General features: G+C 52.2%; 1 protein-coding gene across 8 annotated transcripts in view; it reads right to left on the reverse strand.

Annotated features, from left to right (window-relative positions):
• Positions 1–22,297, reverse strand: part of OTOF (otoferlin) — a 99,256-nt gene that overhangs the window by 20,458 nt on the left and 56,501 nt on the right. For 7 of the 8 annotated variants that reach the window (XM_037744609.1, XM_017545538.2, XM_017545540.2 and 4 more), the window contains 11 exons: positions 21,928–21,982; positions 14,200–14,331; positions 8,996–9,058; positions 8,529–8,613; positions 6,083–6,242; positions 5,095–5,281; positions 3,805–3,991; positions 2,261–2,484; positions 1,680–1,788; positions 993–1,173; positions 786–906 (listed from right to left, as the gene is read on the reverse strand). In XM_037744609.1, coding sequence (XP_037600537.1) covers positions 786–906; positions 993–1,173; positions 1,680–1,788; positions 2,261–2,484; positions 3,805–3,991; positions 5,095–5,281; positions 6,083–6,242; positions 8,529–8,613; positions 8,996–9,058; positions 14,200–14,331; positions 21,928–21,982 — 1,504 coding nt within the window. The remainder of the gene's footprint in view (positions 1–785; positions 907–992; positions 1,174–1,679; positions 1,789–2,260; positions 2,485–3,804; positions 3,992–5,094; positions 5,282–6,082; positions 6,243–8,528; positions 8,614–8,995; positions 9,059–14,199; positions 14,332–21,927; positions 21,983–22,297) is intronic. The other variant, XM_037744614.1, reaches the window with a different exon arrangement.

The following is a 22,297-nucleotide window of genomic DNA, read 5'->3' on the forward strand; positions in this document are numbered from 1 at the left end:
ATAGTCACAAGGCAAGGGTTGCAGGGAGAACATTGGCAGGGGGCTGGGAGCAAACCTCATATTAGCCTTGATCTTTTTTGGAGATTTTAATTCATTTTTATAAAATATGAGCTGGCTGAGCTTCAGAGTACAGCAATAGCTCAGGGAAGGGTGGGATTATCTGCTGGTCCCTGCCCACCCAGGATGGGAAGGCACTGCTCCCTTCTCCCTTCTCCCCATTTTCTTCCCTTCTCTAGCCTTGCTTTATTTTTATTTTTTGAGATGAAGTTTTGCTCGGTCGCACAGGCTGGAGTGCAGCGGCACAATCTCTGCTCACTGCAACCACCACCTCCTAGGTAAGCAATCCTCCTGCCTCAGCCTCCCAAGTAGCTGGAATTACAGGCACGAACCACCACGTCCCGCTAATTTTTGTATTTTTAGTAGAGACGGCATTTCACTATGTTGGTCAGGCTGGCTCAAACTCCTGACCTCAGGTGATCCACCCGCCTTGGCCTCCCAAAGTGTTGGGATTACAGGCGTGAGTCACCATGTCTGGCACCTTAGTGTTGCTTTTAAGATTTCTGGAAAAATCAGGGAACCCAACACTCCTGCCCCCAGGTTCCTTGGGGGCTGCAGTAACTAGAGGTGGCCCCTGCTCGTGTCCATGCCCTGGGACCTGGGGCTGAGGATGGGAACAGATGTCCTGCTGGGGCCGTTCCTGCAGCTCCCTGGGCAGACCAGCTTTGTGTTGCAGGCTACACCCTCTCCCCCAGGCCCCACCGCTGCTGGCCACCCCCGGCCCTGACCAGCTTGTCAGCGATGTGGTCCATGATGTTGGCGTTGTAGAGGCGGCGGCGCTGGTCCGGCCACCAGCTCTTGATGTAGATGCAGGGCTTCCGCTCCAGGTAGGGCAGATGGAAGTAGTTCCTGGGGTGGGCAGAGGCGGGAGGTGAGGTCTTGGGGACCCAGGGAGGCGGGAGGGAAGGCCAAAGAGGATGAGGGGCTGGGCCCACCTGTCGGTGACCTGTGGCCGCATGGGTGGAGTGGAGGAGACTGAGGCCAGGTCACCGCCATCACTGGCCTCGTCGTCACTGGAGTTCTGAATCAGGTCTACTTCCTCCTCATCCCCGGGCTCCTTCCGGGGCCGAGGCCGCTGGGGCCGGGCCAGGCCATCCACCTCGTTCCCATAGTTGCCTGGAGGCAGAATGGGCCCAGAAGGTCTCAGCGTGTTCCCCACCAGGCCCCGCCCACTGTCCAATCCGGTGCTGCCTTGGGTTTGGGAAAGCGGGCAGGGTGAGTCAGTGAAGGGGGCTCAGATGTGACACAACACTAGCCAGAGAGAGGTGCCCATGTCCCCACTCCGCTAAGAGGTGGGGGAGTCCTGATGACGCCTGTGTGCCAGGCCCAGCCCCAGCCTGGGCCATGGCCTGAGTTCCCACTCTCTCCTCTCCAGCCCCGGGAGGGTTCTCCCTGCCTTCTGCCCCAGGCCCCACACACAGCCTCACCCTGTAGGTGGAGCTGAGGGCTGGCCCCTCTTTGGGGCTTGGTCCACCCCCATGCACACATAAAGCTGTTTCCTGCATGCCTGAGGCTACTCAGGGGAAAGAGGTCAATGTGCCCCTCTCCTCAGGGCTGGGGTGCAGAGCCTCATACTCACCACCTGCAGCCGAGGCCTGAAGCCCCATGGGCCCAGCACTCACCTATGGTGACCTCAAAGGTGATGGGCTTGTCTCCATTTCTCCGGTCGATCATCGAGGCCTCCAGGAAGGCTCCAAAGAGAAAGAATTCCTCCATTTTCCCTGCACAGCTCTGTGGGGAGGTAGTTCAAACCATTCCTGAGCTTGAGTAGGGATGGCAGGCCGAGGGCCTGGCCTCTTTCCATCTCACAGACAGGCCCTGGGGGCGGATGGTGGGGGCATCCCATCCGGCTTTGGGGCCAGGCAGCCCAGACCCCAACTGCCCCCACGCCTGGACATCCATGGAAGCAGGGCTGGCTTCAAACACCACAGGGACAGTGGGGCTGGGAAGAGGGGTCGAGGGGAGGCACCTTCGTGAGACCTGGCGGCTGTCATAAGACAGAGCACAGGCAGGCAGTAGATGAGGGCAGAGTCCTGTTGGGGGCTGAGTGGGGGCCTCTGCTTCCTGGGGAGGAGCCGAATCCTGACGTCTGACCTCTCAGGTAGACAGGGCAGCAACAGGCAAAGCCTGGCACCCAGGTGCCTTGGGGAGAAAGGGGCTGAGCTGGGGGCGTTGGGGGACAGCACGGTGCCTGGGGTCTCACCTCTGAGATGGGCGTGGCCTGCTCCACCTGCACCTCTGTGGAGCTGGTGAGCTCAGGGTTGGAGGTGTCCAGGATCTCCACAGCCAGGCCCAGCAGGAGCCGGGCCCGGAAGGACACGCCCTCCCCGAGGCCCTCATTCAGGTCCTGGTGCTCGTCCAGCAGTGTGTAGTTACGTGTGGAGCCGTACATGTTCACCCAGGCTGGGCCCAGCGTGGGCAGGAAGCCTGTGGCATTGGGGAGAAAAAGGGCCTGCATCACATCAGGGGCTCCCTGGGGAAGAGGGACTTCTTTGGGGGTTCCCTGGCCTCCAGCTCCTGGGTGCTGAGCTGAGGACATCATGTGTGCACGGCAGGGGTGGGGCAGCTTTCTCAGGCTGCACTTTGGGGGAGCACACTCTTGGGTCTACTTCTTCCCTGTGGGGGCCTGAGGTGGATATGGTGGGGAGGCAAAGCCTAGCTCCCTGCTTCCTGGAACTTGGAGGAGGAGCTTCCAGCAGTCTACTTGCAGGACAGAGCCAGTCCTTCCAAGTCCCCAGCATGGCCTTGGGCCCTGAGCCATGTTTGCCGATCTGTCCCACGACGGTCACCCGACTGGTGCAGACCCCGCCCCCCTCGCTGAAGGCCCTCCGTCTCCAGCTCCGCCTGTGAAATGCTGCCTCCTCACGAAGCCCTCCCAATGCTTAGGCACAAGTCCCTCTGACAGGGACCGCATGATCCAAGGTTTTTGGTTCGTTTGCTTTTTATTCTGCTTTTTAAAAACACACTTAGAGCTTTCAAAAAATTTAGATATACTTCACATGACATAAAATTCACCATTTTAAAGTGCACATTTCAGTGGTTTTTAGTATATTCAGTATGTTGTAAAACCATCATCTAATTCCAGAACAGTTCCACCCCCTCAAAAGAAACTCTGCACCTGTTTCACAGGGAGTCCCAGTTCCCCTCCCTTTAGTGCCCGGAAACCGGCAATCTCCTTTCTGTCTCTATGGATTTGTGGATGTTTCACATCCGTGGATCAGACCACATGTGGCCTTTGTGTCTTCTGCCTTATGTTTTGACCATTTGGTAGCACATCTATCTCCTTAATACACAGTGAGCACTTGGATGCGGGAACAGATTCTTATCTCACTCTATGTCCTTGGAACTCAGCACAGTGCAGGGTTCCCAGCAGGTGGTCAATCCCCATGACTATGCAGATAGGCACTATTGCTATTATTAGGTCCTATATATACACCCACACTGTAATGATATACAAACGCAGTATATACACTGCAATAATATGCATATTCAGACTATGCATATTCAGACTATATTATCATTAGATCATATAATCATTATTTTTACTTTACAAATAGGAAAACAGGTCACACAGCTACTAACTGTCAAATCCAGTCAGCTGGGCTCAGGCCAGCTCTGAGCAGAGCTGGGAGCGCCCATGAGGCTGGGGTCCGGAGTTGATGGTGGTGGTGTGAAGAGAGGGTTCTCATTTACTTCTTCCCTTCAGCCCACTCCCTCCCCGTAGCACACCCAGTCTCTGCTGCTGACCTTTATCTCCATCATTGGAAATCTTTCTCAGGTCAATGAAGTGGGTGCCGATGGCCACGTCGTTGACCTTGTCCGAGTCTCGGATCTGCACCTTCATGCGTTTGCAGAGTGGGGGGAAGAGGTCTGTAAAGACGACCTGCTCATTCCACAGGGGCTCATAGCTGCTCTTCTGCACAGAAGTCTTGCCCTGGTGGAAGGGGGAGCAAGGATGAGGTCGTGTGCATGTGTGTGTGAGTGGATGTGTGTGCGTGTATGAGTGGGTGCATGTGTGCATGTGTGATTGGGTGCATGTGTGCGTGTGTGGGTGTATATGTGCATGTGTGAGTGGGTGCATGTGTCTGAGTGGGTGTGTGTGTGTGTATGTGCGCATGTGTGAGTGAGGGTATGTGTGTGTGTGAGTGCATGTGTGGTGTGTGGGTGTATATGTGCATGTGTGATTGGGTGCATGTGTGTGTGTGTGTGTGTGTGTGAGGGTGTGTGTGTGGGTGTGTGTGGGTGTGTGCCTGTGTGAGTGGGGATGTGAGTGGGTGCATGCGTGTGTGAGTGGGTGTGTGCCTGTGTGAGGGCATCTGTGAGTGCGAGCATGTGTGAGTGGGTGCGTGCATGTGTGAGTGGGTGTGTGCGTGTGTGAGTGTGTGAGTGGGTGTGAGTGCATGCATGAGTGGGTGCGTGCGCGTGTGAGTGGGTGTGTGCATGTGTGAGTGGGTGTGCGTGTGTGAGTGGGTGTGTGTGCGTGCATGAATGGTAGCGTGTGTGTATGTGCGCATGTGTGAGTGAGGGTATGTGTGTGTGTGAGTGCATGTGTGGTGTGTGGGTGTATATGTGCATGTGTGATTGGGTGCATGTGTGTGTGTGTGTGAGGGTGTGTGAGTGGGTGTGTGGGGGTGTGTGCCTGAGTGCGTCCATGAGTGGGTGTGTATATGTGTGAGTGGGTGTGTGCATGTGTGAGTTGATGTGTGAGTACGTGCATAAGTGGGTGCATGTGTGAGTGGGTGCGTGCATGTGTGATGGGTGTGTGCGTGTGTGAGTGGGTGCATGTGCGCATACATGCCTGTGTGTGGATTTGTCTCCTCTCTTCCCACACCCCCAGCCTCTCTTCCCTCTCATGCCTGCGGCGCAGCTCACCGTCGACCCCAGGAGGCAGGGAGGATTGTCTAAGTCTGTCCCTGGCCGACGTAATTCCTACCCTTGTCTCACCCCCCCAGCTGCCCCCCAGGTCCCACGCCCATCGGCTTGCATTTGTGATGCCTGTCACCCAGCCCCAGCCTCCTGTACCTCCTACCCCAGTACCTTCTGGCCAGCAAAGAAGACTTGCACGTAGGGGTCCACGAGGTCCTTGTTTTCGCCAATGAATGCCTTCTTTACGTTGGCCATGAGGCTTGTGTTCATACGGGGCAGCCCCTCTGCTCGGTAAATTTTCACGTAGAACCGGGCCCACTGGCGTTCTGGGGGCACCCCCTCAGGGAGCAGCAAGTTCCTACCAGCACATATAAGCCAGGGCCATGGTGGCCGGAGCAGACCCCCAACCCCTGTCCTGGCATCTACACACCCTTGGGTCCTGGCATGGTCTCTAAGGGACAGCTGGGGTTTGCTAAGCTAGGATTAGACACTTGCCTTCATGGCACCTGCCCCTTGTGGGATTCTGGGCAGATCTTCCCATCTCACTGAGCTGCAGTTTCCTCACTGCTAAGATGGCCGTAATAATACCCACTTTCTGAGAATGTGATTGGCTCAAGCACGCTAAAGCTTATGAATGGTTTATAGATTGTACATTGGGATATGATCTTAGTATTATCATCAGTGTTCTATAGGTTTGTGCTGTATCCTTTGTTTCACAGACAAAAAGTTCATAGTAGACACTCTCCCTCCTCCAGCTCATGAAAGACAGGATTCATTGATCCTAGCACTTTTACCCGCTGACTCCAGACAGAGTCACAGAATCTTTCTCAACAGCCGCCTGGAACTGGCACACCAAAAGAAACCTTGGCTTTCCCAGCGCTAACCTGCGCTACACTCAGGACCCAGCAGCTGCTGGACTCTGGTCTGTCAGTATTGACGCTTTCCACCCTGCTTCTCACTGGCAGAAAAGATGTCAAAGGACTGTTATTTTCAGCCATCCTCTGTCACCCGCTTCCCCTGCTTGGGGCTGCTTGGGAGAGTGGGCGAGACTAGGGTGAGGAGACAGGTGGCAGGTGCTCTGAGCAAACCCTCACCGGAAGCCCCCTGGGGGAAGGAAGGGCTGGCTCAGGCTCCAGGGGCTGGGGTAGCTGGGCCTCACCCTTCAATGTCATCTTCGTCGGTCTCATTGGCCTTATGGGGCGTCTTGATGTTGTCCCCTTTGCCCACCACAGCGACGTCACACTTCACGTAGCCCTTCAGCCCCGAGGAGATGTCGTCAGGGTCAGACAGGATGGCCCACTTATGATGGAACTGGTGCTCTGCAGTGGTGAGGGGTGGGCACTGCACCAGACGCCCCCACCCAGGGTGTCTCCCAGTGCTCAGGGCAGGCTGAGGGGTGGCAGAGCCAAATGCTGTCTTGGCCTCTAGAATCCTGGGACCCGGGGCCACAGCTCTGCCTGTCCCTAGCCCAGGGGGTGACAGAGTCTGAGGTCCTCTGGAGCCAGGGCAGTGGGTGTGGGTACATGGCCCACTCATGGACATAAGTCCCATGAGTGGTGTGACTTGGGAGGGACAGCCTCCTCCTAATTTTGTTCTTTCTGCCTATGACCTCTTCTACGGCCTGCCCCAGTCGGCCAGGCTTCTCACAGCTGTGAAGGACACAGCTGTCCACAGGGCCTTCCCAGGTGGAGGCTCTCATTCCTGCTCCCCATCTTCAGCCCCTCTGGGGTGTCCCAGTGCCTTGGGGTGAAGACAAAAGGCATGGCCTGTGGGCTCCTGATCCAGTGCTCCCTGACTCACTCTGCTGAGCCCACCCAGCCCCATGTTCCTCCTCACTGAACTCGTGTTGAAGTTTTATTTGCCTTTTTATACCTCCACACCTTTGCATCTGCTGCTCTTTGAGCTTGGAACACCCTCATCCCTGCTCTCTCCACCTCCACCTCTCCCTCTCCCTATTCAATTGGTAAACTTCTACTCATTTTGCTCAAGTTTCTCCTCCTCCATGCAGCCCTCCTTGACTTCCACAGAAGAGTTGATCCTGAGCTCTTTGGCGTTCTCTGGGCTGTCTGTGCACATCTCCCATCTCACTGTGCACTGTGCTGATCTGTGTATTGTTTGTCTCTGATTTTAGACTGAGAGTCCTAAAGACCGGGCCTGGCAGTCTCATCCCAGTGTCCCATAACCTAGGACCATGTGGAGGGAAGGACAGATGTCAGGGAAGGAGGCACTTTAGGAAGGATTTGCCCCTTCAGGTTTACTTTAAGCCCAGTGGGCAAGCAGAGGGAAGCCCATCACGGTGCCTTCAGAATCTGCTTCCTAGGGTGTTCTGTGGGCACTGAACTCTCGAGGGCTCAGCACCTCCCTCCTTCACTCCCTCCTCTTCCACCTTCTACTGCAGCTCAGGCCTGCATCCTGCAAGCCTGTGGCCCTGGTCACTCCTGGAGGTGTTAGGGGCTGTGTGCAGAAGTCGGCCTTTCTGGGGATAGCCAGGCCACCTGTGTCTCAGGAAAGATAATGCCACAGTAGATTCTGAAGAGACGGGCAAGCATCGCGAGAGGACAGGAAGGCACGTGTATAAGGAGTAACTGGAGAACCTCAGCCAGGCTGGCAGGCCTCAGAGGAGGGGCTGTGTCCCAGATATCCCAGGAGCTTCAGGGTCTCACCAGAGCAGATGTGTGTTGGATGGGGAGATGGACAGATAGCTAAATGGGTGCAGAAATGGGCAGAGGGATGGGTGCTGAGCTGCTTGGCTGGCTAAGAGATAGATGGACAGATGGTGGCTGGATTATTGGATAGAAGGAGCCATTAATATGTGGACAGGTGGGTGGGTAGATATATGGATGGGTGGGTGGGGGGATGGATGGATGGATATATGTGTGAGTGGGTGGATCTGTGGATGGATGGGTAGATGGATGGATCTGTGATGGGCAAATGGGTGGATGGATGGATATATGGGTGGGTGGATGGATATATGGGTGAATGGATGGATTTGTGGATAGGTGGGTGAACCAATGGATATATGGGTGGGTGGGCGGATGGATGGATACATGGGTGGGTGGATGCATTTGTGGATGGGTGAGTGGATGGATGGATACAGGGGTAGATGGATAGAGGTGTGCATGGTTAGATGAATTGGGGACATTTAGCAAGGAAAGCAAATACTACTCAGGAGGGGTGAAAAGGGGTTCTGCTCAGTGGGTGCCAGCCCAGGAGGCAGAGTCTGGGCATAGCCCCTCTGCAGGCTGTGACGGGTCTCCCTCACTGTATCCTCTACCAGTACTTGTCAGCCTGCATATGGCCAGTGATGCGCCAGGCTGCCACGTGCTCCTGAGTGTGCGCTGGAGCTCCTTCCAGGCTCTGTGTGGAGTTACTGACCTGATTATGAGTGAGAACCCACCAGACTGGGTGCACAGTTGCTCACTGCATTTGTGTACAGACTGTGCGTGCCACTTCTCTGCAGGCCAGATGGCTGTGTGTACTAACAGTCGCCAGACTGTGGTCCTTGCCAGGCTGCACTCAGGAACCGCCACAGTGGGAGGGGCCCTGTGCATCATGCTTCCTGAACCATGCACCCCTTGGCTGGCTGGCCGTGCGCAGGTACTCACCTGGCTGGGAGTACACAGTCCCCACGTCCATTTTGAAGGAGCCCACCAGGGTGCCACTGCGTAGCAGGTTCTTGGAGTGAATCACCTTTCAGGCAGAACCACAGCCACCTGTCAGCCCCGGCGAGGAGGAGCTTTCCATGGGGCAGCGGTGGGACACAAGCTTTGCAGTGAAGTGGGAGGGCATTTGGCAGACTGGGTGGCTCGCTGAGGCTCTGCATCAGCTCTTCCCACCCATGCCAGTTTCTCGCTAGCCGCTGTGTACGGGCGAATACACTATTAAGAGGCACCCGATGAGAGGGGCAGGCAGGGGCCAGAATCCAGCCTGTGCCCCACTTGCCCAGCCATGTGTCTAGGCACAGTGCTGCCTCTTTATGATGGGTCTAGCCAGAGGGGGCCCCCTCTCCTGTCTGCACAAGGGTACAGTTTAAGGGAGTAGCCCTGCCTGCCAGGGGCTGCTCCCCACTCACCGAGAGCTTGATGATCTTGTCGAACATGACATCAGGAGAGACGTGGAAGTCGAAGACGAAGTACTGGAAGGGGGAAGGACCCAGGCCTGCTGTCACTGCAGGCAGCCCCTACAGCCCAGGCAGTGCTGGGCCCCTCCCTCCTGGCAGTGCATGTCTGTACCCAGGCCATTTTCCCTGAGCCCCAAAGTTCAGAGGAGCAGCAGGTGCAACTCTGATTCTGACTGACCCTGGTGGTGTGTGGTAGGAAACAGAGCCCCATCCCCTAGGTGGGGCTGGTGCTGGGTAGTGTGGGGTGGGGAAGGAAGTGGGAACAGTAGGTGGAACAGCCTACTCCCTTGTACTGTGCTCAGAAGAGCACAAGGCCAGGAGACCTGGGTCCTCATCCCACTTCTGTAACTTCTAGCTGTGTGGCCTTAAGCAACACATTCTCTGAACCTCAGTTTCTTGAGCTGTGAAATGGGGATAATGACACCCACCTCAGAGTCTTGTTATGAAGCCCTGATGAGACATGGTAACATAAATTTTACCAAATCTGAAGTGGCTACTGGATGTAAGATCTACTACGGTTTAACAGGCCACATGGACATTGCCATTAAGCCACAAGGCTGCCCAGGAGACGCATCCCAACTTCAGAGATGCTGGACTGTAAAATAATGCAAGTGTCAGAGCAGATGAACCATGGTGTGCCAAAGCACTTAGTTGGCAGTGGATGTGAGATGCCATGGGCGTGCCCTGTCCTTTGATGCTGTGGGCTGCCATGCGCATGTGCAATCCCCACCTCTTTCCCTGGCCTGGGTGTGCAGGTGCTGAGGATAAGGGTGTGGACAGTGAGTAGAGGGGCTGCTGCCGTGGTGAACTATGGTGGGGGAGAAGGGAGAAATGTTTCCAAGATGCTTGGGGAAAATGTCAGAAGAGAACGTGCTCCTGGCTGCTGGGGCTGGCCCCTGAGCCCTGAGGGTAAAGCCAGCTACAGAGCCAGCCCCATCTGGCTGTTACTGCTGGGTCGGTCACTTTCTTCCCTGAGCCTCAGTTGACCTATTGTCGTATGAATGTGGAGATATGATCCAGGCTGTTGTGTTGAACTGCTCCAGGGGTGCCATTCACATGGGGGGGCTTCAAGGTGTGGTTGTGACGTTGCAATGAGACAACCTGGTCAAGCCTTTAACCCAGGTGTGCACCCATGGCACACGCACTGTAAACAGCAACAGCTGTGCATGACACTAACAGGCCCAGCGGGTGCTGGCCAGGGTTCTGAAGCTCTGGGGAGGTGGGTGGGGATATGGATATGGGAATTGTCAGCACACAGATGGTCACTGACACCTTGAGGATGGAGGAGATACCTAGGGAGCGTATGGGAGGGGAAGCAGGCCCAGGCAGGGCTCCAAGAAACCACAGCCTTTCAGCCAAGAAGGCAGGATGGGGAGATGGAGCTGGAGGAGATGGATGGAGAGGAAGCAGGACAGTGGCATGAAGGGCCCCCAAGAGAAGCAGCAGGCAGCAGGATGAAAGAAACTGGGTGATCAAGGGAGAGGAGGATGACATGGGCATTATACTCAGGAGCAGCAAGGTCCTTGGTGACTTTGAGGAGAGCAGTGTCAATGGCACCTAGAGGCAGAAACCCTGCAGAGATTGAGGTATGACTTGGGGGAGGAAGTGAAGACAACCCACATGGTCTGACTGTGGAGGGAGGAGGGAAAAAGGTGGTCACTGGAGAGGTGTGTGGGAATGAGGAAAGGCCCAGGGAGAGAGGACAGACTCCTAGTTCCTATCCTTGAGCACACGGGGGTCTTCATGGTTGTACTTAGCATATGCTGGAGTAGAACACCTTACAGGCAAGGGAGAAGGGGCTGGAAGAAAAACAAAGATAAAGTTGGGCTGTGCAATGCCAGGTTCTTTGGGCTGTAGAAAGAGAAGGATCCAGAGGTAGATTTTAGGCAGCAGGAAGGATGGCGGCACTCCCAAGGTGCCCAGGACAGGTCCAGGTGCACACATGGGAAAGGAGTCTTAGTCTGGTCTGTGAATGGCCGACTTGTACTGGAAGGGCAAAGGTTGTGAGCTTCCCTGCACACAGGCAGGCTCAGGGCCAGGCAGTGCCATCAGGCCAGACACCCAGAGCTGTACGAGCCCCAGGGGAGTGAGCCAGCTGAGCTAGGACCAGAATCCTGAACTCTCTGAGCTGTCTGCAATCAAATTCCTGTTACTTCCTGAGCATATTTTCCTTTTGTAACAGCTTAGGTATCTGCTAAGTCATGCTGATTGTTCCCACCTCCCTCTGTTATTTTAATGGAGCCAAAGGAAGGTTCCCACCAGCTCAGAAAATTAGCTAGAAATAATACATACCCACAATGAGGAGGATGTCCCTCATTGAAAAGGAATGTAGCATAGGAAGAGAAGAAGAGGGAAGAGAAGAGGCTGGAAGGAATCATAGCAAGATAGCTTAGAGTGATGGTCTCAACTGGGAGCAATTTTAACCCCCAGGGGACATTTGGCAATGTCTGGAAACAGTCTTGGTTGCTGCAACTAAGAGGGGGTTGCTTCTGGCATCTACTGGGTAGAGGCCAGGAATGCTGCTTGCATCCTACACAGCACAAGACAATCCCAGCACAAAGAATTTATCCAGTCCGCAATATGCATAGTGCTGAGTTTGAGAAACCCTAGTTTAGAGGAAAGAGAAACAAAATCAGAGCTACTTGGGTTTGTGAAAAAGAACAAAAATATGATCAGAAACACATTTCAGATCGTCCGAAGATGCACAGAATGAAAAGTCTTAGAGGATACAAATAAGAAATGTAGAAGGATCCTAGGCTGAAATGAGGAGGGGACCTGTGCATGGCAGACACTATGCCTCCTTCATCTCGGCAGCCCCCGTGTTGCCCTGCGTGCCACTGTCTGGCGTGCAGCAGATGTTTAGTGGATGTTCTGTCTTCCTTTGGGTGAGTGCTACTGAAGCCCTCCAAGTATATGCCTGGCTCTGAACAGATACAGCGATGCAGGAGACCGGGAGCCTCCAGCCCACCAGGAGGACAGAGACACCAAGGACCAACCTCAATTCCGGGACATTATTGCTGTGGAGAAAGGGGAGTGCTGACCTCTGACCCAGACAGAGTAGGCAAGGCTGCTCAGTAGCAAGAACATTTGAGCTGGGCCCTGCCGGGTGAGTAGGAGTTTTCTGGGGGAGCCACAGAGTGGGGAGACCAGCTCTGTGCCCTTGGGGAAGAGGAAGTAATTTGAATAAAACCCAAGGTGTGGGGGCCTGGTGGAGGGAGATCCCTCAAGTCAGCAAATGTGGCTTCACTGCTATCAAGTAACCACGGGGACCTGTCTCCATGCCTGTCATGGGAACATAGATGCCTATCTAGGCGGAGGCTTGTCTAGCCAGGATGCGTCCTAACATAAGGCCAGAGATGTCAATCCTGAATGTCCTTGGGGCTGGGGGGGCCTGAGCAGGCTGTTCAGCTCTGGGGGCCTGTGGGAAAGCAGCTGGGAGAGCAGAGTCGATTTGTGGTCACAGAGGAGAGTTCAGAAAGGCCCATGCTGAAGGGCAGAGATGGGCCTGGGTTTTCTTCCTGCAGGTGCACAGCCCGAGGACTCCCAGAGCTACCTGAGAAATGCTCTCCCCCACGCTACAGGGGGCACCTCAGCCCTCACCCACCTCAGGGGACGGGACTCGGCTGCCTTACTTGGGCCAGCCTGGCACCCCTCACTGCCTGGAGCCACCAGGAGAAACAGACTGGGGGACCCTCCAGGAAAGGGATGGCAGGGACCAGGCCAGTGGCTTCTGGGCTAGTCTGATGTGTGCTCAGGCATCGGGGAAAGGTCTGGGCATCCCTGTGAGAAAACATATTAAATGGTTCATTTTCAAGGCATGATAAGTCTAAGCACTGACAGCCAGCCTGTGGATGTAAGAAACAGCATGGCTCATGGACCTAGAAGGTCATGATAAGTGAACAGAATGTAGAGGAGGGGTTGGCCCATACAAGGGAAGAAAGTTTCGTTGTTGGGAAATTGAAACTTAATCGGGGAAAGTGACCAGGGTATAACTTTATAAGGGGGATAATGAAATTTAGGAGACATGAGGGAAGATTGTAACCCCATTGTACTCAACTAATGAGAAACTGGGGGAGGGACTTGCATGCTCAGAGGTAAATGAGCCGCTGTAGTGGCCCTGGGTGTACCTGCCCACTAGACACTTGACCTTGCAAGACCACCATTAAAAGTCTCACTTTTGCTGTTCTTTGTGCCTCACAGTCCATTCTTTGGGTTTGGATGAGTGAGTGTTTTTCTCACATCCCTTCTTAGGGCTGATTATGATGAGGTCCCATTAGAAGCCCGGGAACGAAGGTGCCACATTTGTGATGGTGGCCAGAGCCCTGGGCTGGAAGCTGGGTGGGCAGTCTGGCCTCTGCTCCATCAGCCACACTCTCTGAGATTGTGGGCAAGGCCCGTCCACATGGAGGCCTCAGTATTCTCCTCTGTAAGATGGGGAGATTGAAGTAGGTGGCCTCTGAGGTCCCTCACCCTTGATGTGGCCTCAAATAGCCGGAAGGAATAGGAGTGGGTACTGGGTGCTTTCTCTCTCACACCCCAAAGTCAAGGCCAGTGGTCTGGAAGGAAGCCCGCAGAGGTCCAGGCAACCATGAAGGAGCCGACCCAAGAGGGCAGAACCCCACTAGCATGCCAAGGGCAAGCACCCAGAACTCGATGCTGGCTCTGTGAGGTTGGACAAGGTCTGCCTTCAGAAGTCTCGCTGTCCCTTGGTGAAAAAGGGAAATGACAGTGATAACATGGGATGGTCCAGCTCAGAATCATTTAGGAGTGTGCCTGGCAAGTAGAAAGTGCTTATTAATGGGGCCAATGCCTCCCTGGGTTGGAATCAGGCAGCCCTGTCCCTGGGCTCAGGCCTGGAAAACAGTGGGGACCAGGCCTCTTGGGGGTGGGGTGGGCAGTTCTTTCACAGGCACTGTTGGGGGCTGCACGGGAGCACCCAGGTCGTGTACACGTCAAAGACCTGAGCCAGCCTGGGCTCTAGACTTGGGGGTGCAGAGGATGTGGCTCTGTGTGTCAGTGTGCTGGGGGCTGTAACAGGACAGGTCACCCCTGCTGGTAGCCCTGTGTGCTCCTTGACTCCCAGCCACTCCTGTTTCTCCTGGGGCCCACACTCCTGCCACATTTAAGGGGGCCCCTTTCCCCACAGGGCCACTGACCTCGTTGTAATAGGGGCAGTTAGTGGACTCCTTCATGGAGGTGTATTTCTTGTCGTCGCCTACCTCCACACACACCACAGGGTCCATGTTCAAGCCCACCAGCTGCCGGGCCTCGATCACCGTGATGCTGACCTGTGGGCAGGAGAAGGGGGAGCCAGAAGAAAAGCTGCCTGAGCCTGGGAGCCTGGTCCCAAGGGGTCCAGGGGCTGGGGCAGCAGGGCCAGAGGGAGGGCCCGGGAACCAGCACTGGGCTCCTGAGCTTCACTCTGACCACTGCCTCTCATCTGCTGGGTGATCCTGGGCTCTTTCCCCTTCTAGGCCTCAGTGTCATCATATTAGAGGAGTATGAGCTGGCTAACCTCTAAGTCAGTGTTCACTAGACTTAACTTGCCAGGGCAGGGAGAGAGGCAGGCATTAAAAACCCTGATGCCCAGGCCACCTCCAGACCAATCCAGTCCAATCCCAGGGTATGCAGCCTAAGTATTTGTATTTTTTTTTTTTTTTTGACGGAGTCTTTCTCTGTTGCCCAGCCTGGAGTGCAGTGGCATGATCTTGGCTCACTGCAACCTCTGCCTCCTGGGTTCAAGTGATTCTTCTGCTTCAGCCTCCTGAGTAGCTGGGATTACAGGCCAGCGCCAACACACCTGAATAATTTTTGTATTTTTTTGGAGAGACAGGGTTTTGCCACGTTGACCAAACTGCTCTCAAACTCCTGGCCTCAAGTAATCTGTCCGCCTCGGCCTCCCAACGTGCTAGGATTATAGGCATGAGCCAATGCACCCGGCTTGGCATCTATGTATATCTATCTGTCTGTCTATCTGTCTATCTATCTATCTATCTATTGTACTTTAAGTTCTGGGGTACATGTGCAGAACATGTGGGTTTGTTACATAGGTAAACACATGCCATGGTGGTTGGCTGTACCCATCACCCCATCATCTACATTAGGCATTTCGCCTAATGCTATCCCTCCCCTAAGCCCCTTCCCCCTGACAGGCCCTGGTGTGTGATATTCCCCTCTCCACTGAATCCATGTGTTCTCACTGTTCAACTCCCACTTATGAATGAGAACATGCGGTGTTTGGTTTTCTGTTCTTGTGTTAGTTTGCTGAGAATGATGGTTCCCAGCTTCATCCATGTCCCTGCAAAGGACATAAACTCATCCTTTTTTATGGCTGCATAGTATTCCATAGTGTATATGTGCCACATTTTCTTTACCCTGTCTATCAACAACTACATGGAAACCAAACAATCTGCTCCTGAATGACTACTGGATAAATAATGAAATGAAGGCGGAAATAAAGATGTTCTTTGAAACCAGTGAGAACAAAGACACAACATACCAGAATCTCTGGGACACATTTAAAGCAATGTGTAGAGGGAAACTTAGAGCACTAAATGCCCAAAAGATAAATTAGGAAAGATCTAAAACCGACACCCTAACGTCACAATTAGAAGAACTGGAGAGGAAGAACAAGTTCAACGGCATCTATATTTTTTAAAGCTCCTGGGTGATGCCAAGTGCCCTGCGTTCTTCCCCAGCATCGGTGGCTCTGCTTCAGAAAGAGCTGCCAAACCCATGCCACAGGTTTAATGCACACAGGAATAAAGCTTTTAAAGTCTTCATTAACTTGCATTTAATTTCCTGCTCCAGGAATTCTCATGTAAGCCTGCAGGCCTCTGATACGTCTTTGTGTTTCTGGAATTTGGCCCCCTTTCCACGTTCCTGCCCCTTCTCCTTTTGGGGAATTTCTTTGTTTGAGTGGCCAGTGTGGCTTTGCTACCTGCCCGAGCCGCGTTTTCCAGCCTGGTGATTGTATGTTGTGTGGTTCTACTGTGTCCTTTAAGTGGACTCCAGCTCCCCAGAATCCTACTTCTGTTCCTGGAAGCCCTTTTTCAGTTGTTCTTTTATGCAACAAATGTTTCCTGGAAACCTGCTGGAGCCAGGCACAGGTGGGATTGCAACAAATTCATCCTTGTGGAGCTTACCACAAATGATTATTGGCTTTTTTTTTTTTTTTTTTTTTTTTTTTTTTTTCTCAGACTGAGTCTCGCTCTTTCACTTAGGCCAGAGTGCAGTGGCTTGATCTCGGCTAACTACAGCCTGCACCTCCTGGGTTCCAGCAATTCTTCTGCCTCAGCCTCCTGAGTAACTGGGATTACAAGCACATGTCACCATGCCCAGTTAAGTTTTGTATTTTTAGTAGAGTTGGGGTTTCACCATGTTGGCCAGGCTGGTCTGGAACTCCTGACCTTAGGTGATCTGCCCACCTTGGCCTCCCAAAGTGCTGGGATTATAGGTGTAAGCCACCTTGTCCAGCTAATTACTGGCTTTTCAAGCTAAAAAGATATGAGGAGGGACAGAGAGACAGAGAGAGGGCCAGAGCGCTGGTAATTTTTGATGTCACTACTACTTTTCCCGAATGCTCATTTTAAGCCATCAGGTCTCATTTTGAATTTGGAGGTGTCAGTTCTTGTCAGAGTGGCCATGGTGAGATAGACAGAGGCTTGGACTTGGGGTTGCTGGCCTTGGCATTGAACCCCAGACCTGACATGTTGCCAGGTGTGAGAGCAAATGACTACATAGCCTTGTGTTTTTCAGCTACAAGCAGAGATACCAGCTACCCATAAGGTTGTATGAGGGTTAAATGACATCGTGTGTGTCAAAATGCATCCTAAACAGCAGAAAGCGCTATAAAATGTGAGTGACTCCAATAGAATCTTCCTTCAGCTAAGCAGTTGATCTCTCAAATAGGTGAGGTTGTGCACGATGCTTAGAATTGACTCATCTGCCCCTCTCAAACTTGTAACAGAAAAGCCTTTCCCCAGCTAGGATGAGCATGGACCTCAGTACATTCTTCTAATGAGACTCTGAGGGCTGCGCTTCATGCCTCTCATCTTGGAGATTTCATATTTTATTTGTACTTTGATGCAACATCTAAGCACAACTACACTCAAGGGAATTATCTTCCCTTTTCATGAAAAAGAATGACCACTAAAATGAGCATCCAGTGTCCATCAAAGTCTTAAAACTATTCTGAAGGCGATGAAAAATCTACACATCAGAAGCAATAATGTTAAGGAAATAGAAATTCCAATGATAATGAGAACGTTGCCAGGAAATGGGATATTTACAAAGGAAGTGACGCTTGAGCTAGGGAGCAAACATTTATATTTGGAACGAGAAGTGCCAAAGGGACTGAAGTCAAAGCTTAGAATCTGGAGCTTCACGGAAGTTTAATCTTCACCGCTTCTTCGGGGAGCTAAAAAGGAAATAGGACTAACTAACTTAGCTCTGAGAAGTTTACTGTGAAGAGAGCAAACAGACACTAAAAGCCCTCCTTTGCACAACAGTTTATAGAGTTTTAACTTCCATGAACCTTTTTTTGCCAAAGATTTTAAAAGCCCTGTGAATCTTTCCACAATGAACACTCCCACCAACAATAAAAAGAGGTTTTCTATAACTCAAGACTGGGAAGCAGACAGACATAGCTTTGGCACCTACGAAGGATAAGCCAGCGGAAAGTCACCTTCCCACTGCCAAGAGAGTGGTTGGTTTTTGTTTCGTTTCATTTTGTTTTTAGATGGAGTCTTGCTCTGTTGCCAAGCTGGTGTGCATGGCGTGATCTTGACTCACTGCAATCTCCACCCTCCACCTCTTGGGTTCAAACAATTCTCCTGCTGCAGCCTCCTGAGTAGCTGGGATGACAGGCACACGCCATCATGACCAGCTAAATTTTTGTATTTTTAGTAGAAACAGGGTTTCACCATGTTGGTCAGGCTGGTCTCAAACACCTGACTTCATGATCCACCCGCCTTGGCCTCCCAAAGTACTGGGATTACAGGTGTGAGCCACTGTACCTGGTCCTGGTTTGTATGCTTTCCAACTTGAGACCTGGCCATAATGACAGGTTACTTGTTCCTGTCCCCCTTTTCAGGACTCATATGTTTCTCCCTTCCTCCATGGAGCAGAGCCAGCGAAGGTGACAACCTGGACAGAAGCTCTGGCAGTAGAGGAAGGGGGTGAAAGGGGAGGTGGGCAGAGGCTTGAAGGAGCAACAAAGGAAAGAGAAGCTCCAGAGGGTGCTCACTGCTGGTTGAGGGGCAGCCCTGAGGTGAAGCTGAGGGTGCTGGAGAAAGACCACCTCATGCATGGTGTTGAGGGAAGGGAAATGCCATTCCTGCTGCCTCCCACCACACCTGGGGCTCTAGAAAAGGGAAATGATGCACTTGAAAAAAAAAAAAAAAAAAAAAAGCAGCTGCTCATTCCCCAGGGTTCTAGGGGAGGGGCTTGGCCATCCTTCTCTCCGATTGTCAGCAGAGAACACTATTTTCCCAGGGTGGAAGACGAAAAGGCAAATGAGCCACAGCTGGGACCAACCGACAAGCTGACTATTCCACCATCTCCTTTCAAGATAAGGGACATAATCCGCAGTGGCCTCATGAAAGTGATCACAAGAAACAATGCTGAATGGCAAATCTACACCCCTGTCCTGGGAAAACTGAAGAGTAACGATGCTTTGTGACCTGCTTCCCAGGGACCTGATCCAGCTTCAAGAACACCCCCTGGGAGCCAGAGATGTGAGTTGGCGCGCCCTTTAGTACTGTCCTTCTGCAACACCCATTACCCCCTCCCCACTTTTCCAGGTGGCAGAGATGTGACATGACCAGATTTGCATTTTCAGAAGATTTCTCCAGGGGTGGTATACAGGTCGGAGCGGAGGAGGCAATATGAGAGCAGGGAGACCATGTAGAAAGTGGGTACAAGCATGCGATTGAGGCTGGGGACCTCAGATCAATGGCAGGGGCATGAAATGGAGGTGAAAACTGGAGGGATGTTGGGCGACAATGTATTAAGTCTGGTGACAGGAAGAGAAGGTAATGAAGAGACTCAAGACCCTTGACCCACCAAGAACATCTCTGCCAAGTGCCAAGCATTGCTCACTCTGGTGGGGAAACTGCACATTCACAGGGAGGTGGCTCTGGTTTCTTGCCTTGGAGATGGCAATAATCAGGAAAGAGTTTACATGTGACATCCATTCTAAATGGAAGAAACAAGGGGTGTGGGTACACCATGGTCCTATTACCTCCAGGTTTCTTTCAATGCCATCAACTTTGGAATGGTTCTGAGCCCTCATGACCCTTCCTGGATCTGAGTTCAGCTAAGGCTCCCCTCCCCTCACCAACTAGGTGTCTTTCCTGAGGTTCTTTTTTTTTTTTTTGAGATGGAGTCTCGCTCTGTCACCTAGGCTGGAGTGCAGTGGCGTAATCTTGGCTCACTGCAACCTCCACCTCCCAGGCTCAAGCGATTCTCCTGCCTCAGCCTGCCAAGCAGCTGGGATTACAGGTATGCACCACCATGCCTGGCTAATTTTTGTATTTTTAGTAGAGATGGGGTTTTACCATATTGGCCAAGCTGGTCTTGAACTCCTGGGCTTAAGCAATCCACCTGTCTCGGCCTCCCAATGTGCTGGGGTTACAGGTGTGAGCCACTGTGCCCGGCCTGGTTTTATTGCTTTATACATCGGATTTATTGGAAGCGAAAATAATTTCACATTTGCATCCTCTAGCTCTCTCTCAAAGTGTATTAATGCTTGAAAGGTTAGTGGTGAATGAACTTGTCAGGAAATACTGTGCTACCAAGTTAAAGACAACAACTGTTTTGTTCCGTTCGGAAGGTTTAAAAAGTCTTTGAAGGGGAAAATGTCTGGTTCAGTCAATAAAAGTCTCTGGTAGGAAGCAGTTTGAAAAGGTTTGGAAAACAAGAATTAAGTAGCCAGATGAAGATGAACCAGGGACCCGAAGGGGGAAGCTGTCTAGAAGGCTTCATATAGAGAAGTCAATTGCTCTGATGGCTGTGGCCAGACACCCCTGGCCTTGAACCCTGACTCTAGCCTTGGCTAACTGTGGCAAGGACCTGGGACCAGCTCTTGTCCTTCCTGGGGCATCACTTTCTTACCTCTAAAGTGCAGTAACACCTATATTTGGGTGGTTGAAAAATTACATTAACTTCGATGAAAACATATATAGCACCAGCACAGTGCCTAGAACAAACCTTCAAAAAACAAGTTTCATGAACAATAATGACTATTTTCGATGCGCCCTTACCTCTCAGGCCAGTAACATGATATCTCAGTTGGAGTCTTTGTCCTTTGGAATTTTCCTGTTCTCAGGACACAGAGAAACAAAGCCCTGAGCCCAATCTGTCAGAAAAGCTCTCAGAAGTCAGGACACTCTATGTTTCGGTTTTGGCAGAGGGGAGGGGCCAGGATTCTCAAACCTCCAAGGAACCCAATGTTGTTTAAAACCATAGGTCCCTTTGACACTGCCTTAGGCTGCTTTTCAGGCACCTGGGAAGACAGTTGCTGAGTAGATGGAAACTAACTAAATCAAAGATGAAGAGAGATGAGGTATATTCTTGAGAAAACACGGTCAGATGTGCCTTTGACATAGAAAAGTGCCATCTCATTCTTTCCATCATCACCTGAGTGAGGGGGGTGGGATTGTCCTTAAAGAAAAGTGGGTGCGCATTGGGGTATGGGAAATAGGCATCAAAAATAAAACTTTATCCTGGGAAATGGGGCTCGCTCTGGTTCTGGGGCCTGGTGCTGATACCCAGATGGAACACCACCAGGACAGGAAGTGCAGTGGCAGCCAGGTGGGAAAGCCCTGTCCCCTCTGACCAGCCAGCATTCTCGCCCAGTACCAGGAATGCCCAGCAGGCTTCTGATTTATAGCTGAGTCTTGTTAGCCTCCAAGGTAGGGTCTGGAGCAATGGAAGGTCCCTGGGCCGTTCCTGAGAGATGGTGTCCCAGCAGCCACCAGATGTGCTCATCACCTGTACTGCCTGCACTGTTGGCCACATTCATAATCTTTTTTTTCTTTTTAACTGAGACTACAGTAGCCAGGCTGGACTACAGTGGCGCAAACTCCACCTCCCGGCTTCAGCTGATTCTTCTGCCTCAGCCTCCCAGTGGCTGGGATTATAGGCACACACCAACACACCTGGCTAATTTTGGTATTTTTGGTAGAGACAGGAGTTCACTATGTTGGACAGGCTGGTCTTGAACTCCTGACCTCGTGATCTGCCTGCCTCAGCCTTCCAAAGTGCCGGGATTACAGGTGTGGGCCACCGTGCTTGACCCACATTCACAATCTTACAGCTGTCAACCTCACTTTGCATCAGTCTTTTATCTTTAGTCTTAGGAGCACACAAATAAAAAAGTTGTGTTAATCTCAGAAAATACAGAGAAGCAAAAAGAAGAAAAATATCACTCACATTCTTATCATCCAGAGATAACCAGAATTGACATTACTTCCAGCAATAAAATAATAGAAAACAACAATTTAAACATCATACCAGGAAAGCTTTCTTCACAGGCTCTTATTTTAACTGTTTGAATACTTTTCTGTAGTTCTCTTTGGTCTCTTTATGGTTTTTCTGGGTGCTTCTTACTCTATTAAGTCCAGGGCTAAACATGAAATTCTGGGAGGGCTTTGACCAGCATGAGCAGAGTTCTCAAGCTTCTCTCTGGGTTTGCATTTCTACGGATACTTCTAGGAATGCCTCCCAGGGACAAGCTTACTTTGGGAACTTATATTCAGCATGTGGTTCTCCATGACCCCTGGATCCTTGCCTCAATAAAGTGGATAATGCACATCCGGCTAGAAGCCCCGACTAGAGCAGAGTCTGAAAGGCATGAGATCTCCTTTACCAGGCCCACGTACCTGGTAATCCATGGGCCGCCCGGCACTTGGCTCCATTTTAATGTCCGGCTTAGATCTGAGGAAGAGAACGTACCATAAGGCCTGGTTTATGGGGACTGCTTATGCGGACAGAGAGCACGGACAGTGGTGAGACCTCGGAGAGGGCAGAGGGACAGAAGCATGGTCTTTAAACACTCAAGCACTGCCAAGAAGAGTGGGGATTAGTTGTCTTCAGAGGCCCCAATGCAGAGAACTAATCAAAGGCAGAAGTAACAGGGAGACAGACAGGGGTCAACAGGTTCAAATACGGGGTGGGCAGCTATGTGGCTTCCCTGGGCTTGGAGGTATTCGGGGACCTGAGAACATGCCTGCAGCTGCTGTGCTTTGCTTT

Source organism: Cebus imitator, unplaced genomic scaffold (genome assembly GCF_001604975.1).
Source record: "Cebus imitator isolate Cc_AM_T3 unplaced genomic scaffold, Cebus_imitator-1.0 Scaffold180, whole genome shotgun sequence".
NCBI lineage: Eukaryota > Metazoa > Chordata > Mammalia > Primates > Cebidae > Cebus > Cebus imitator.